The 14,922-nt window shown below is 44.2% G+C and overlaps 1 protein-coding gene across 5 annotated transcripts; it reads right to left on the bottom strand.

The window, feature by feature from the left end:
• Positions 1-1,214: 1,214 nt before the first annotated feature.
• On the bottom strand, positions 1,215-11,663 carry ZFYVE19 (zinc finger FYVE-type containing 19). Of its 5 annotated transcripts, none has more exons than XM_084521393.1 (12): positions 11,506-11,637; positions 11,253-11,374; positions 10,287-10,433; positions 9,362-9,415; positions 8,589-8,749; positions 7,644-7,789; positions 6,703-6,817; positions 5,949-6,158; positions 5,563-5,642; positions 4,705-4,815; positions 3,110-3,252; positions 1,215-1,734 (listed from the first exon to the last, which is right to left on the bottom strand). In XM_084521393.1, exons 1-12 carry the CDS (start codon positions 11,557-11,559, stop codon positions 1,668-1,670), a joined length of 1,410 nt encoding a protein of 469 aa, XP_084377519.1. In that variant the 5' UTR covers positions 11,560-11,637; the 3' UTR covers positions 1,215-1,667. The 5 variants fall into 5 exon arrangements, with proteins under 5 accessions (XP_084377519.1, XP_084377518.1, XP_084377521.1 ...); XM_084521392.1 differs by having other exon boundaries at positions 5,513-5,642; XM_084521395.1 differs by lacking the exon at positions 10,287-10,433 and having other exon boundaries at positions 11,506-11,663.
• Positions 11,664-14,922: the final 3,259 nt, after the last annotated feature.

The following is a 14,922-nucleotide window of genomic DNA, read 5'->3' on the forward strand; positions in this document are numbered from 1 at the left end:
ATAAAAATGAAGCATCATTCCCACAACAATACAAAGCTAGAACTGCATTTTGTTTTCATTCTGAAGACTGCAAACCCCTCAGGTCAGTAACTATCTACTTAAATCTTGTGTAACACAGGACTCATTGTAAACTCTTGCATCAGAAGAATTCAGTAGTTTTCCTCTCTGTCCATCCCAAAGTGGCAGGCACTTTTGAAGCAAGGACTCTTAGGGGAAAGAACATCCTCCACAAGAGTCAGGTTTTGCTACCCTTTCCTAACAAAGGGTTTTGACAGTGCTGACACACACATTAGCAGTTCTTGCTGGGTCAACCTGCAGTATTACTATTCCACATTGTCTGATACGGGTTACTACTGAAGCACCTGATCCAGCCCAACATAAACCCACCTTCAGAGGTAGTTTAAGGTATTTACTGTGCTCTGAGCAGGGGTGGCTGAAGTGCAGGCAAATACTGTTTTGTTACCTCACCTACAGAGGCAGTGACCTTCAGCACAGGGCAGGGCAGACAGCTGGGAGTGGTGATGTCAAACCAGACAGGCAAGATTCACTGGAAACCCTCTGTCAAAGACAAATCCTTGATTTTATTTTTAATTTTTTTTTTGACACTCCTAGAATTTGTCAACCTTAGACAACTGTCTCAGAAGTCACATTGTAGCCCTGGGAAGAGCTCATACCGATTACAGCTGACTTCTGGAAAGTTTAGTCAGGTATTTCAAGCAAATCTGGGTGCTGTGGCCACTGGCATGTGTCACGTGCATCTGAACTATCTCCAGGGACGGATATAAGTAAATTAAACTGAGTTTCTCTCACAGCCAGATAAACAGCATCATACAAGTAGCATCTTTATTCTACCAGGGGACCAACAGAGCCAAACCCCATCTTAATATTAACACACAACTCTTCCAGACTAACGTGCTAACAAATAATGTGGAATTTAGGCACTGCCACTGCAGATCACAATGCAGTGTGTTTGTAGCAAATTACCTTTACAAAGCAACCTTCATTTCAAGTACAGGAGCAACACTGCTCATCAAGGCGGAGTAACCATCACTCCTCTGCACCTCCCCAGCAACACCACAGAAACATTTTTTGTGACTTCATGATTCTTACTATCTTCCCCTGAGCCACCTGACAGAAGGACTGAGATATCACAGGAGGGTGACACTTCGTAAAGAGCTATCAGGCATTCCCAGTTGAGACTTTAAACACAGGCCTCCGTAAATAGTTTTTATTATGTTTTGGAAGTTCTCATCACACATGACCATGATGTAGACAGTTTCTTAGTGCAAAGTGCTTTGCTGCCTTGTGAACCAATGTGTAAGTTAGCAAAAGCAGGAAGTTGCTTATCAGCCAGCACTGCCTTAACCACACATCTTTACTGCTACCCACATCGCCTGACTTTATAAATATATAGATGCATATCCACCTCCTCACATCAAGTCCTTATTTATCCCAAACAGGCATGGCAAACCCAGCACTTTTCTGGTTGCATTCGTGAGGACAACGATAGATGCCCTCCAAGCCTCTCTCAGATTACAGCACATCCTTTTACTGTCCAAAACATCACCCATTTTGGCTGCAAATCCAGTTGGAGTCTTCCCATCTGGCCGACTCCCTCTTTTCCCGTTCTCCATCTCCTTTTCTGCCCATGAAGAATGTGATCACCTCTACTTGCGAGGAAGATGATAGCAGGAAGTGTGGTGGTCCTTCAGGTCAAACTCATCGTGGCCTTCCCTAAAAAGCAAACACAAGCTGCAGTCAGGAGTAAACACCCAGCCAGGAAACTCACCCTTAGCTACTGCATAGGATGCCTTCCAGCAGCCCTATAAGAAACTTATCCCAAGGACTAACTGATAGGACCCCTCTGGCAGCCATGTGGACTGGTTACTTGAAACACTTATTTGGAGCAGAAGATTCTGATGTACTTTGTGAAAAGCTCTGTTCATTCTTGCTTGCTGGCATGGGAAATGACAACAGGCCTCTCTGACTCCTTCCCTCTCTGACAGATTCCTGTAATTGGTAGCTTACTTTCAGCACCATGTCTGTGATTCACAGGCATGTTAGTGACTCCTATGACAACAGCCAAAATGACAGTCTGCTCCACACAGCTCTGAAAAATAACTGTCACGGCTAAAATGCAGCATACTGGCAGCTGTCTTAACCATGCTGAGAAGCTGGCAGTGTTGAGTAAGACATGAGCTCACATCTCCAGCATACAACTGATATACTCACTCACCTGACACACCACTGGTTCTGCTGTTATAGAAGCTTGGCTGATCTGTTGTTTGCTTCTTTTCTTTAAGTCATCTGATATTGCCAGTTGTATGTTTTCTTACGATTTTAGTACATTTTCCATTCTCATCTCTCTATAAAACCCCTTTGCAGGAAATGAGAATACACATAAAAGCATCCTTTACTTTCCCAACCAGATCCTTAACATCTTGCTACCTAAATGTCATCCAGAATTAATGAGAACACAGCCAACTACTCAATGCTTTTAAGACATAAAAAAAAAAGAAACCACTCAGGCTGTGATGAATAACTTTGTATTCAAGGGAATTAACCCTCCAAATCTGACACAGCAACATTTTGTCAAAAATCAAGTTACGGGTTTTTAGGCAGTAAGACTGTAGCCACTGCAAGACCCAACTGAAGAAGAGCAGTTTCTCCATATATTTCAACAACCTGACATTTTTAAATGTGGTTTAAGACTTCACGGTCTCAACCTAAGAAAATCCTCAGAAATTTATACTGTCTGATCTCCCCTCTTGTGAGAATCCAGCCTAGATTATTCATCAACGTCTTTAAAAAGCCACAGAAGTCACTAAACAATGGACTCACTTATCCCATCCCACGTGCATCAGCTGCTCCAGAGATCGGCCAAACAATGTGCCCAAACATGTGCTGGAGCAGAACAGACAGAGCATTGCTGCCCAGGGCCAGTTTAGTCCCCGAGGCCTGGGGTAACTACTGGTCATTCAGCTCAGATTTGGGTTCTTCGAATCTTCCTTCCTACTTTCTGTTCTTCTGCCCAACAGGATGAACAAACAAAAGCGGCCAAGCTTACCTGTGACCTGCCCCTCAGACGAAGAGGGATCGCAAGACTTACCGAAAACAGCGCTGGCAGTAGAGATCCCCATCGCAGCCATGGCAGCGCAAAGTAGCATCTTCGTTGCAGATGCAGCACCAGGGTAATTCATCCTCGTCACTGTCATCTGTCCTGGCAAGAGCTGTGTTGGTTGGAGTCTGGCTCTAATTCACAAAGAAAACAGACATGGAATTCAAACCGTAGCAGACACAATACAGACACAGTGCTTCCATTGTAATGCATAATGGCCATGGTGACAAATCAAATAGCCCAAGGATGTTCACTCTCAGTTGATCCTAAGTCAAGATGAACTTGACCAGAGCTCAAGGATAGGCTCCATATGCATGTATGTGCGTATCTAGACTGTTAAATAAACACCCAAGAAACTACCAGCATTTGCTTATGAATTTGTATTCCCCGGAAGGTAAACACCCTCAATTCAGTGCCTACAGCAATATACACCCGCATCGCCTGGACTGTGCTAAAGGTTGAAGCCCAGACCAAGTGACAGACAATTCCTGCTGCAATGGCAAGCGATCAACTGGTTTTGTTGAAAGGAGCTGTGTGTGGAGGGAAAGTGGTGGGAAGCTGGGAAAAATTGAGGTTTCTATTTTCTCCACATTATACAAAGAAAACTGAGGGACAAAGAAAGTGATTTGCCAAAAGACTCCTACCACTGATCTGCACCTCAGGTTGGGCTGAAAAGATCTTTTGAAATCACAATCTGGAACATATTCACAAAGGTCATCCCTTGTTTCCTTGTGCTTTACTGAGACTTTGTAGAACTGAACAGCTATATGCACACCAAAATAGAGTGCCTGCACACTGGCAAAGGCAGCTTCCTAACACAACAGCAGTAAGATGGCACTAGCCTTTACATCAGTGATCCCGAAAGTGCAAGGTGGCTGACATACCTATGAGATGGTTGTTTGCAACAATGCTTACAATTAAATAATTTCTTTTACCAGGGACAGGACTGTCAGGTGTCTGTGACTCACAGGTCCATTTAATTCACATAATATACATTGGAGAAGGTGTACGTATTTCCATAACACACTGGAATCCATTCTGAATGTAGGGTATCTTGTTGCTAATTCCTTCCTCTGACGTTTCAAGAGAACACAGATGGTTGATTACTACCTAGAGTCTATTCTGCACATGCTGAAAGCACTGGAAAACCTCCCGCTTACCCCGTTCCAGGCTGTATGCTACTAGACCATGGCCTTCTTGGTCTAATTATATGGGTGAGTTAAAAATCCCTTCTCTGATATCCACTTTGGCAAGCTAATTTTGATTGACTTCTCTGGGTTTAGAGGACACTATCCCATTCAGCCGAAAGCCAGCCTGAAAGGATTTGGATTTCAGGGTATGAGTAATTTCTTTTACAAGTACAAGGATGAGTCACAGCTGTGCTCAGGGTTGGTCAGCTATGCAGACGCCCCTGAGACGTTTGATTTCTCAGCTTGTCTGCCTTGGAGAAGCTCTTTTTGTTTGTTTTGGTTTTTTACTCCCTTCACTGCACTGAGCCTAGGATACATCAAACTCTTGCTGCAGAGCTGTACTCTCCTGGGATCCTGAAGCACATCATTTCAAGAGATCCTCACCAGTTCACTGACCTTTTGCTTTGTTTTCTTATGCAGGTTCTGTTGTGAGGGTCCTGGCTGGGTGGTCTGATCTGGAGGAATGTTGAATCCACTTGCTTCATCCAGGGCCACTTCCTCTGTGAGCTGGTAGTAACAGAAAGAAAGAAGCCTCTTGTTTAGAACACAATTAGGAGTCTCATTCTAGACTCTAAACCTCCCTCCCTTCCCCTTGCCCCCATGCAGTAACTGGAGATGACTGAACACATCAGTCTGGTGTTCTCTGGACAGCTGTGAGCTTGCTCTACTTGCACTTTGAATACTGTGTGTACATTGTGAACAGTCAGTGTGACAGCAGGGGCCCTAAACTAATGCACTCTGCTTTGCAGTGCAGCTATCAGCAGATGCTCAACGTCATGCTAACCATACACGTGGTCTGTGTCATCAGCCAGGAATATGAGCACAGAAAGCTCATGTCTGCCTGCAAAACAATTCACAGACATTTTAGACAGAAATGGAGGCATAATCTGTGCTAAACGGCCCACATCTCATCATGTTCTAGCCGGGTGGGGGAAAAAACAAAACAAAGTAAGAAAGGACAAGCAGAGTGGGAGCAGGGCTGGAGGAAAGACGCACACCGCAAGAGACACTAACAACGAATGAAAAAGAACTTTAACAGACTGGTAGAAAAGTCTATCTCCTATAGCTGAATCGCTGCATGGGAGCTAGCAATGCTAGGAGGGGAAGGAATGAGACCCTGCCCTGGAACAGAAAAAACACAATTTGCATGCTCAATGGGTAAGAAAAAAAGGAAAAAAAAAAAAAAACAAAAAAAACAACACACCAGAAATGATTGAAAGGAAGATAAACAAGGCCACAGGTGCCACTTCTGACCTGTTTTAGCACTCTCCGAATGGCTTCCTCCTCATCCAATTCTTCATCACTGTCAGGGAGTTTATAAGTTTCCAGTGTAACTGCACGAATGAGAGACAGAGCATGCAAGATTTATCTCAAAGAAAGGTACAAGACAAAGCAGGCCATCCTTACAGTTCCAGCCTCGATGTCTTAGTTGAGGTTAAGATGCTACGGCTAAGGTCTTTCATACCGATTTTTCATACTGATTTCAGGATGAACGAATCTTTACAACTTTACAGGCAACAAAATCAGTCTGTTTCTTGCAGAACAGAGGAATTAAATGGATAAAAAGTCTCTCAGAAAATAAATTACTGACACAGGAACCTGGTCCCTCTCTTGGGACTGTATTCTCCTCTGCTACCCACCTTTCTCTGGGTCCTGACCTCTGAGCACTGCCAATCTCTTAGCAACTTCTAAGATCTTTTCCTGCCTAGTGTTTTCATCTCGCAGCTCAGCAGCAGCCTCTGCCAGAAGTTTATTCTTCTCTTCCTCTAGCTGTTTTGGGTCCAGACTTGCACGGCAAGCAAAATCTTCACTTTCCCGATTGAGGTCATTCAAGTTTTGGCCACTAACAGCTGCAAACAGACAGGCAGAAAGAACATGCTGGTGACTCAGCAGCAGTGTTTCTTTGGTACAGCCAACATCACTAAAGCAACAGACAGTATGGGAGAAGCTTGAAGCTCTCCATTAATCCAGGTAATAATGGGAGAAGGCATGACACAACAGGATCCACGCTGTACATGAAGAAAAGAAAGTGAGCTAATCTGCACTTTACAGGGAGATTACAGAGGAAGCACTGTAGCTGGAAAAGTAATGGTATCCCACATTCTGATGTTTTACAACAGAGCACAGACACATTAGGAGTAGCAGCAGCTCCTCCCTAGGAAGTGTGGCCTTACAGAAAGAGACAGAAGCAATCTGAGTAATACAACCCTGAGAAAATGGAACCATCTCTCAAGTAAAGATGATGAAACCCAGTACGAAGCTGGATGGCTGTTCTTAGTCAATCTGGGAGTCACAATGGGGAGATAAACTGGACACCAAGCTCACCTGTAAGATGAACAGGGCAACATATACATTATTAGAAAGACACAGATCTTTAGAATCCAAAATAGATACCTTGAGGCTGGGCTCCTGGACTGTAATGCTCATCAATGGCAACTTCCTCAGCCAGCTGAGTTAACAGATCATCTGTTTGCTGTGTCAGACTTCTGGTATCAGGGGGTCGATGTACCTGAGAAACAAGGAGGACATAAGAGAAAGCAAATGAGAGGAAAGCAGCATACTCAACCAAAGGAAAAGTCAGATAGCAATATCACCCTATGGAGAATCAGCATAAAAAGATGCATCTACTGATCTTGTGAGTCTCAGCTTATGGGTATCTGGTGTAAGACTTTCAAGGCTTCATTCTCAGAGCTGTTGAATGCCCACAACTCTAAATGCAATCAGCTAAACAAGGCAAGGAGGTGCTGAATGTATAGGAATAGATGCTGCTGAAACCCAGCCCCAGCTCTGCCACTACCTTCAAAGTAAACATGGTCCCATTCTCAACAGTGCCAACCACCAGCCCCACTGAGTTCTAAGAGAACAGCTGTGTGCACAGCATTGCTGAAAAAGGAGCACGAGGAAACAACTTATCAGGGACAAGATCATTCATATAAGCCTTGAAGACAGAAATCCAACTCCTTCCTCTTCGGTCTCAGGCTAATCACTTTACTTCCCTGGGCTTCCATTTCTGGAATAATTAACAGGATTTTGTTCAAAAGGGATACAATAACAACTGTGAGATACAACTAGAACACAGGGTGGATAAAAGTCTAGTGTCTATTGTTAAAAACAACACATGTACTATATATGTTCCTTTGTTTTTATGGAAAATATAACTGAAATTGATTCAGCATACTGGTAAAAGTTAGCCATTTGCTAGTGAAGCAATGATGCAAAATGAGCTACCTGGACACAAAAAAGCTGAAGTGCAAAGAAAGACTAACATGCTGGGACACAGGAATTACTGTGCCAGCTCAGAACACATTGCTGGTCAAACAGATGCAGGAGCTTACTGGTCTGGGAGCCTGGGAAGGAGGACATCTTCCTTGCAGGACAGCCAAACGGTCTTCCATTTCCTGCGTGGATGGAACAGGTCCCCGGTAATCCTCCTTCAGCGCAGCCAACCTAGCTTCGATCTCAGCCTGAGAAGGGATGGACTCTGCAATTCAGAATAACCCAAGGTAGGGGGTTATTCTGTTAAGAAAAAAACTTGAAGCTATTTGTTTTCAGTGAGATTGTATTTTGTTCTGGAATCAGGCTTTGAACACCAGAGCAAAAACCTCCCTCGGCCCCTGATCTGAAGGAGGAGTTATGCAGCAGTGACTTGGATGCTACCCTAACGCTAACTGCTACCCTCTTCTCCCGAGTCACTGCCTCCTCCACATTTTATCTTCCAGCCACAAGACCACTGTTACTGTAACCTCATTTGGCAATCAGCTGACTAGGGATACCATGGACAGGCAGAGAAATGCATGCCATTTAGGCAGTACAGTCCATTGCTCCCACACTCTTTAACATAATCCCAGGCCTATCAGGCTGAAAAAAAATACCCTATACAACAAGGTAACCACTTTGCAGTGTTTCTTTCCCTTTTAGAGACCGTATAGCATTTTAAAAAGTTTATTCTCCCACAAGCACCCTGAGGCAGCCCCATATCTGACTGCTGTAGACTGGGATCAGAGTCCCTTTTTGTCCTCTGTGTAGCAAGGCTGGCCAGAACATAATCCCATGGAGACTGGTACCACTGTGGTCCAGCAAAATGAACCACAGAAAAACTTCTGCAAAATGGTTTGGCCAAAAAAAGCTCATTTCATTCTGCTGCTACTGTGTTTGACCCAGACTTTTACCCCAAACAATGGAAAATGTGGAAGTGATTTCATGGGTAAGATATTGCCCTAAAACTGAGAAGCAGTTTCAAGAAAAACCCCAAAGAATCTCCAGTGCTCTTCAAAACTTACTGGGTTTCCTTTCCTCTCTGAGCTTCTGCAGTCTCTCTGCAATAGCTCTATCCTCTTTTGAGAGCCCCTGGTATCTGGAGTCAGCTTGACCTGGGGATTTGGCAGTTGCCTTCTGTTGTCCTTTCATCTGGTTTTGCTTAGCCTCAAAAGCTGCTACACGCCTGTGACAAGGATAGAAAAAGACACAACAATTGAAAAGAGGGGAGTTTAAATCCTGAAATATGAAAACACCCTCTGTGAGCCCAACAGGCTATGTGAAGAATGTCAGTGTAAAAGAGAACAGAAACCGCTCATTCCTGTACCAGGCTCTCCCATACTGGCACAACAAGGTACTGCCAAGAGTAAGGAAAACCACAGCTCATAAATGTAGTAGGCATGGCACCATCTCTGAGGAGCCAGGGAACATTTCACCACCAGGCTCCTGTTTCCAAGCCAGCCACAACCAGTCACAGATAAACACTGGCAGGCTGCTGTTCTTGAGTCTATTCAAAAGTAAAAAGAGTGCCCTATATCCTTCACAACAAAAGAAACAAACAGCACAGCAAAAGCCCCATCCTTAATTCTGATCAAGCAAACACCCACATCACAACACAACCCCCCACGCTTTTTGTGGTCTCCATGGGGAAATATGAAAGGGCCCAGAACATGCTCTAGGTGACCCTGCTTGAGCAGGAGGTTTGGACTAGATGACCTCTGGAGATCCCTTCCAAACTCAACCATTCTCTGATTACTCTACAACAGAAACAACTGGGTGACTGGCAAGTGCTACTCACTTTTTGTAGTTTTCTGGTGGTGACCATTTTGCTGAACTGTTCTGAGGTTCCTGTCTGAAAGACAAAAACATTGACATCTCTGAATTCAAGGCTCCAGCCACTTAAAGGCTTCAGTCATTTATTCTCTGAACCCAAGAGGAATCGGTATACACGTTTACTGACCTCCTGGTAGAGTCCCTTTCATAACCTCATTAATATGGGGGGTGATTAGCTGATGAAAGAGATTAAGATGATACAGCTGCTTTGGACAGTATGGAACTTCACTTCTAGTCCTTTGTTCCTGTTGTTTTGCATCTGAACAAAGAATTGGTTAATACGGACACCAGGCAGGGCTGAAATACCCTCACCTTCCAGAGCATGCACATCCCAGTTCAGCAAGCAGAGAGTGAGCAGTTAGATGAGCCTCCCAGTGTAATTAGCTTCCAAAGCGTACAACTCTCTGAAAGGGGTTGTGGCATGCAACAAACAGAATTATATAATGCATAAGCTAAATAAAATGTTACAAAAATGATTATGTAATCACCAGTATCACGATGACTTCTTCTAGGACACTTGAACACTGCACAACACAATCATGTCTTGTGTAACTGTGTCCTACCTCCCTGTGTTCACGCTGATCTGCTAAACCACACACTTACGTAAGGTAGCATATTTTATTTATTCTTAGAAGGCAAAGCTACAAACACATCTGTGCTAAGGCCTGTATAACAACAAACAAAGGCAATGTCTTTACTGGACCACTTTCCAGCTCAAAGGTGTCAGTTGTGAAAGCTGTTTGCATGAAGAACTTCAGTCCGTGCAGCCCACAGAACAGCAGTCTATGCATACTATCTACCAGCTATTCAGTCAGAGAACAATTTTTTTCTGTTGTAACTCTATAGTACTGACATTAAACAGACAAGGAAAAAAAATCAACAAGAGAGACCTGGGAAAAGGCTGGGCTGTTTTATAAATGGGTTTGGAGTATGGGAAGTCAGAAATTTTCAAAGCTGGAATACTGTGACTTCTGTATTTGCACCTGATATCAACAGCTGATGGTATTTTCACAAGCCAGTGCTTTTGAAGTAAAGACCTGTGGAATACAAGGCTCTTCTTTAGACAACTGCAAAACGAGAAGATTTCCCACTTGCTGGTGTCAGCAGAACTTCCTTGCTCTAGCAGAAAAGCAGGGAAGGGAGGTAAAAGAAATGCAAAAGAAGGAAGAGAACATGGAGGAATTGGTAGAGAGAGGGGCTCTCATGTACTCGTGTTACTTGTTCATATACGTGTATGACCCACACTGTTACTGAATTAATTTGTTTGTTTTCAACAGGCAATCTACAGAATACATTTGCATGTTTTTTTCTTTCAGAAGCAAATTAGTTCTAAGTTTCAAAATTTAAGTTTTCAGGTCACACATAGTAGAGACCTCTCAAAAACGAGTAGCTGAGATGCTGTTTGCTCAGAGGTAATACTTTGATAATAACGTTAAGCTGCTGAACTATGACACTTCTGAAAATGCTGCGCTTTTGCAAGGATGAGCAAACACATGGTGGCGTGTAACCTGGTCTCCTCTGACTAGGACATCTATAGATATTCAGGGTCCATCCATGAAGATTTAAATGCAGTTCTTTCAGGCTACGCTGACACCAGAGAGCACAGCCTCACAAACCGTGGTACATGCCTTTGGACAGAACAGCTCACAAAACAGCAGCTCCGCGACGGCAGGGCTTGTAACTGTAAAGATGTAGAGCTTAGGGATATGGTTTAGTGGGGACTGTTAGCGTTAGGTCAGAGGTTGGACTCGATGATCTTGAGGTCTCTTCCAACCTAGAAATTCTGTGAATTCCACAGCACAGGCAGCGTGCCCGTGTATACAGAAGGCACGGCTCCCCCTCAGCAACCCCCTTACCCGGTCAGCCTGCCGTGGCACTGCTTGCACACCTTCTGCGGGCCGCCTCCACAGCGGGGCACGGCGGCGCTGAAGCTGAGGCAGCTGGAGCAGAAGGCCCGGCCGCAGCTGGCACAGCCGCACTGCGGGGACACAGAACGCCGCTGTTAATTAATTAATTAACCAATTTATTAATTAGTTATTTTTTTTTTTAACAGGCAGGCAGAGCTGGGCGGGTGACACCCGACGGCGGCCTGCTTGTCGCGACACTTGCCTCCTTCTTGAAGACGCCGAACTTGCGCGCACACCCGTAGCAGCGGCTGTCCATGGCCCCGCCGCCCCGACACGACACCCAAGTCGCGACTATCGCCGGCGACCGGCCGCAGGAGCAGCCCTCCCGCCCCGCCGCGGCGCACGGCCTGACGGGAGTTGTAGTCCGCCTCTCGGCCAGCCCCGCCTCCAGCTTGCCAGGCGCCTCTCCGCGGGTAAACTACATTACCTAGGGTGCCGCACAGAGCCCGCCGGGAGCAACCTGCGGCTACCTGCCGCGCGGTGCACTCTAGTACTTGTAGTCCGTAGCGCCCTGCTGGCAGAGACTCCATTTCCCTGCCCCTTCCCCTGCCCGGCGCTGCCTATGGCCGCCACCTGAGGGCCTCGTAGGCCGCTGCCTTGCTCCCCCCAGTACAGGAGGTGTAGCTGGTACAGCACTGCGTTTTTGTCCATTAACTACTGTTGACTGTTAATAAGACCCACGGTGTATTTTATAACACTGACTGGGTTGCGCTCAAGTTGTTGTTTTTTTCTTTCTTTTTTTTTTTTTTTTAATTGTCTTAAACCTGTGACAAAGATGCTGGTTCAGGAGGGCACGAAATCATCTGAACTATAAAATTCCAGTTAACCCCAGCCAATGTTTCTCCTGGTGTATGTTTGCCTGCCTTCACAACTAAATGTCTTACGGTGCTTGACCAAAACAACTACAGAGCGTAGTTCTAGGTGCCACTGGTTCCTGTGAATCATCTTGTTAGTTCTGTGGTTTTGCAATTAAAGTTTGCTTTCTTTCTGGCTTAATAGACAAACCCACACTGTAAAGACTTCCACAATTAAATTGGGAAACTGCCTAAGCTATTCAAGGAAATAAGACTCATTAATATCGGAACAAAGCTAAAAGAAAAAATAAAAGGGGTTTTCCCCTCAAACATTTATTTTTAAAGCATTAAAGAACATTAGAAAGACAACCATATAAATCTTTGAAACTACAGCTTGCACCTATCCAACAAATATATTACAGCATACTGGAAATTCCAGGTACTGTGGGCATAAAAGAGAGATTTGAGATAAATATGAAACAAAATTGAATCATACAAAAACAAGTTGGTCTTGGCTTTTGCTGTTGAGCAGGTTAATGTGGGAAGAGGAAGCGTGCTGTGGAGGAACCTGCAGCTTGGCAGGTGTAATTTGGAGAGCCGCCCTTCCATACACAATACTGGAAGCAACCTGAAGAACTTTACTACTCAGAGAGCACCACCAGCAGACGTGAGCAAGAAGGAGCAAGGCACTTAGGAAATTTAAGTGACTAGTTTAGAAACGCCTCAGCTGAACTGTCAAATGGAGCTGAGAGGAGCTACCACGACAGCAGACAGACCCTGCTGTCCCTTTGCTGCAGGAGGCCAGGACACCTACACATCCACCCAGCGGTGCCCAGCAGGGGGGGCCCGGCTCCCGCAGCTCTGCCAGGTACCGCACCAGGAGGCTGCTTGGCTGCAGAACAGCAGAAGCTACTCTCATTTTCCTGCCTGCAGATGTTTCCCATGATAAAGGGAATGCAGATTATTAAAAGCCTACGCGGCGACTTAGCCCATAAAATGTGGAATTTCTGTTTGAAATACAAGAGATTAAACGGTCTTTGGTTAACAGGCCGCCTTGCCAAGCTGACTTGTTGCACAGTAAGTTGTATATTTTCTGTTCCGCGTAGTTATAGCTGCCAATGCCACGTTTAACTTGCTGTGAAACTGCGCCTCAGTGTATTAGATTTGGCCTGGATTCTCTTGGGACTTGATTACTATAATGCAGCCACATCCAGAAGTTGAACTCTTTGCTCTGAAAAAAAGTTCAAATTAATTCAAAACGTGGCTGCTGGCCAACTCAGTCTCCCAGGCTGGAATGTTTCTCCTTGCAGTTGTGTGATAAAAAGGGCAAATCATCACCACACTGAAATTGAAAACTGAGTTTGAGTACTCTCTTGCTGTTACAGTAGGCTTGTTTACTTCCAGATGAGGAACCAATTGTACTATCAGCATGCTGAAAGTTACACTTATTTTCTGTCAGGCCTTGGGGTTCTAGTCATGCAAATTAATGTTTTCTCAACCACAGTTATTTACTTACGTAAGGGAAATGTGTTTTAAATTAAACCAAAACACACAAAAAAATAATCTTATGAATAGTAATTTTTGTCTGTAGTGCTTTATTCCAGGCTGTTTTTGTCTTACTACAGTAACTGGCAAATCTTTGTTCTGGTTCTTGCAGAGTAAGAAAGCATACCACTTGAAGGCCTTGACTTGCCTCCCAGATAGGCCCTCGGACAGCCCCAAAGCAGGTAAGATTGAACTACATGGACATAAACACTCTTCTTGCCTCTCCCACATCTTCAGGCTCATGGATGCAGCTCTGTTTTAGCACAGATCTGCCTTTGTACACAATTAAGGTAACAGCTGTTTGTGTCATGAGTCATGTACATACATGAGAATAGACACATTTATTACTACTAGCTACCTCCATTTTTAAAGGTTAAATGCTTACATGTAGGTTTTCAAAGGTATACTAATTGAATGATGAACTTACATTAGAACCTCTCAAAATCCTTTGGTGCTGGTACTTGAATCTTAAACCTTTGGCCTTGATGTCCCTGGTGTCTTTTGGCCAGTGACTCTTAATTCACATATCTCAGAATTTGAATGTTAACAGCAAGCTTCTAAATCATTATTGTATATGGGCAATGCATATTACGAGGGGATTATTGTGTTAGATGAAAGGCCTCTTATACTGTGCAATTGGGTGCACCTAATCTCTTAACAGGGTCTGTGAATTTCATAACTTCTCCATTTGAGATCCTCAGTTAACCGTGTATGAAAATGAACAGTAGTCATTATGACAGGGATATTTTGTATCTTACATTTTCCTGTTTGCTGGTCCACAAATTTATAGATGTATAACATATATATACGTATAACTGAAATGGAGACTGTTGGCAGGAAAGCAGAAAGTTTAGCAACAGAGGAAAACTGAATCTTTTGATACCGGCAAAGGGGGTTGGGAGGTATTTTGCAGTGTGTGTTCCAGTTAACATGCATATCCACTAAGGAAAGCATTAACAAAGACCCCTAACATAACTGATGAAACATGGACCTTTCAGACCTCAATACTGAAGAGCCTTTGCTATGAAAGAGGGAACTTATATTTCAGGCTCTATTCAGGAATGCATTTCTACATCAGTACCATTGAATTCATGTTTTCAAAATAAATGAGTGGAGTTTTTAGCCAGGCTGCATGCCCTTAAGGCTTAACAGCTTGCCTGCAGGAAGGACTTGCTTATAAATAAAGCACCCCAGCCCTGTCACATTCCCACATCTGAGAGTCCTAATTAATACTATATTTCTAGGGACAAGTTGCAAAACCAATATTCCTATACACAGTA

The sequence above is a fragment of the Aythya ferina genome (genome assembly GCF_964211825.1).
Source record: "Aythya ferina genome assembly, chromosome: 5".
NCBI classification, from domain to species: domain Eukaryota; kingdom Metazoa; phylum Chordata; class Aves; order Anseriformes; family Anatidae; genus Aythya; species Aythya ferina.

What these genes read in the sequence shown, in the direction of transcription:
- ZFYVE19 (XM_084521392.1), bottom strand. Translation starts at nt 11,559, where the DNA reads ATGGACAGCCGCTGCTACGGGTGTGCGCGCAAGTTCGGCGTCTTCAAG. An exon ending in TCCAGGAGCCCAGCCTCAAG is followed by an intron (nt 6,159 to 6,702) that starts GTATCTATTTTG and finishes GTCTGTTTGCAG; the next exon opens with CTGTTAGTGGCCAAAACTTG. An exon ending in CTTCCTTTCAATCATTTCTG is followed by an intron (nt 4,816 to 5,512) that starts GTGTGTTGTTTT and finishes TGTTACTACCAG; the next exon opens with CTCACAGAGGAAGTGGCCCT.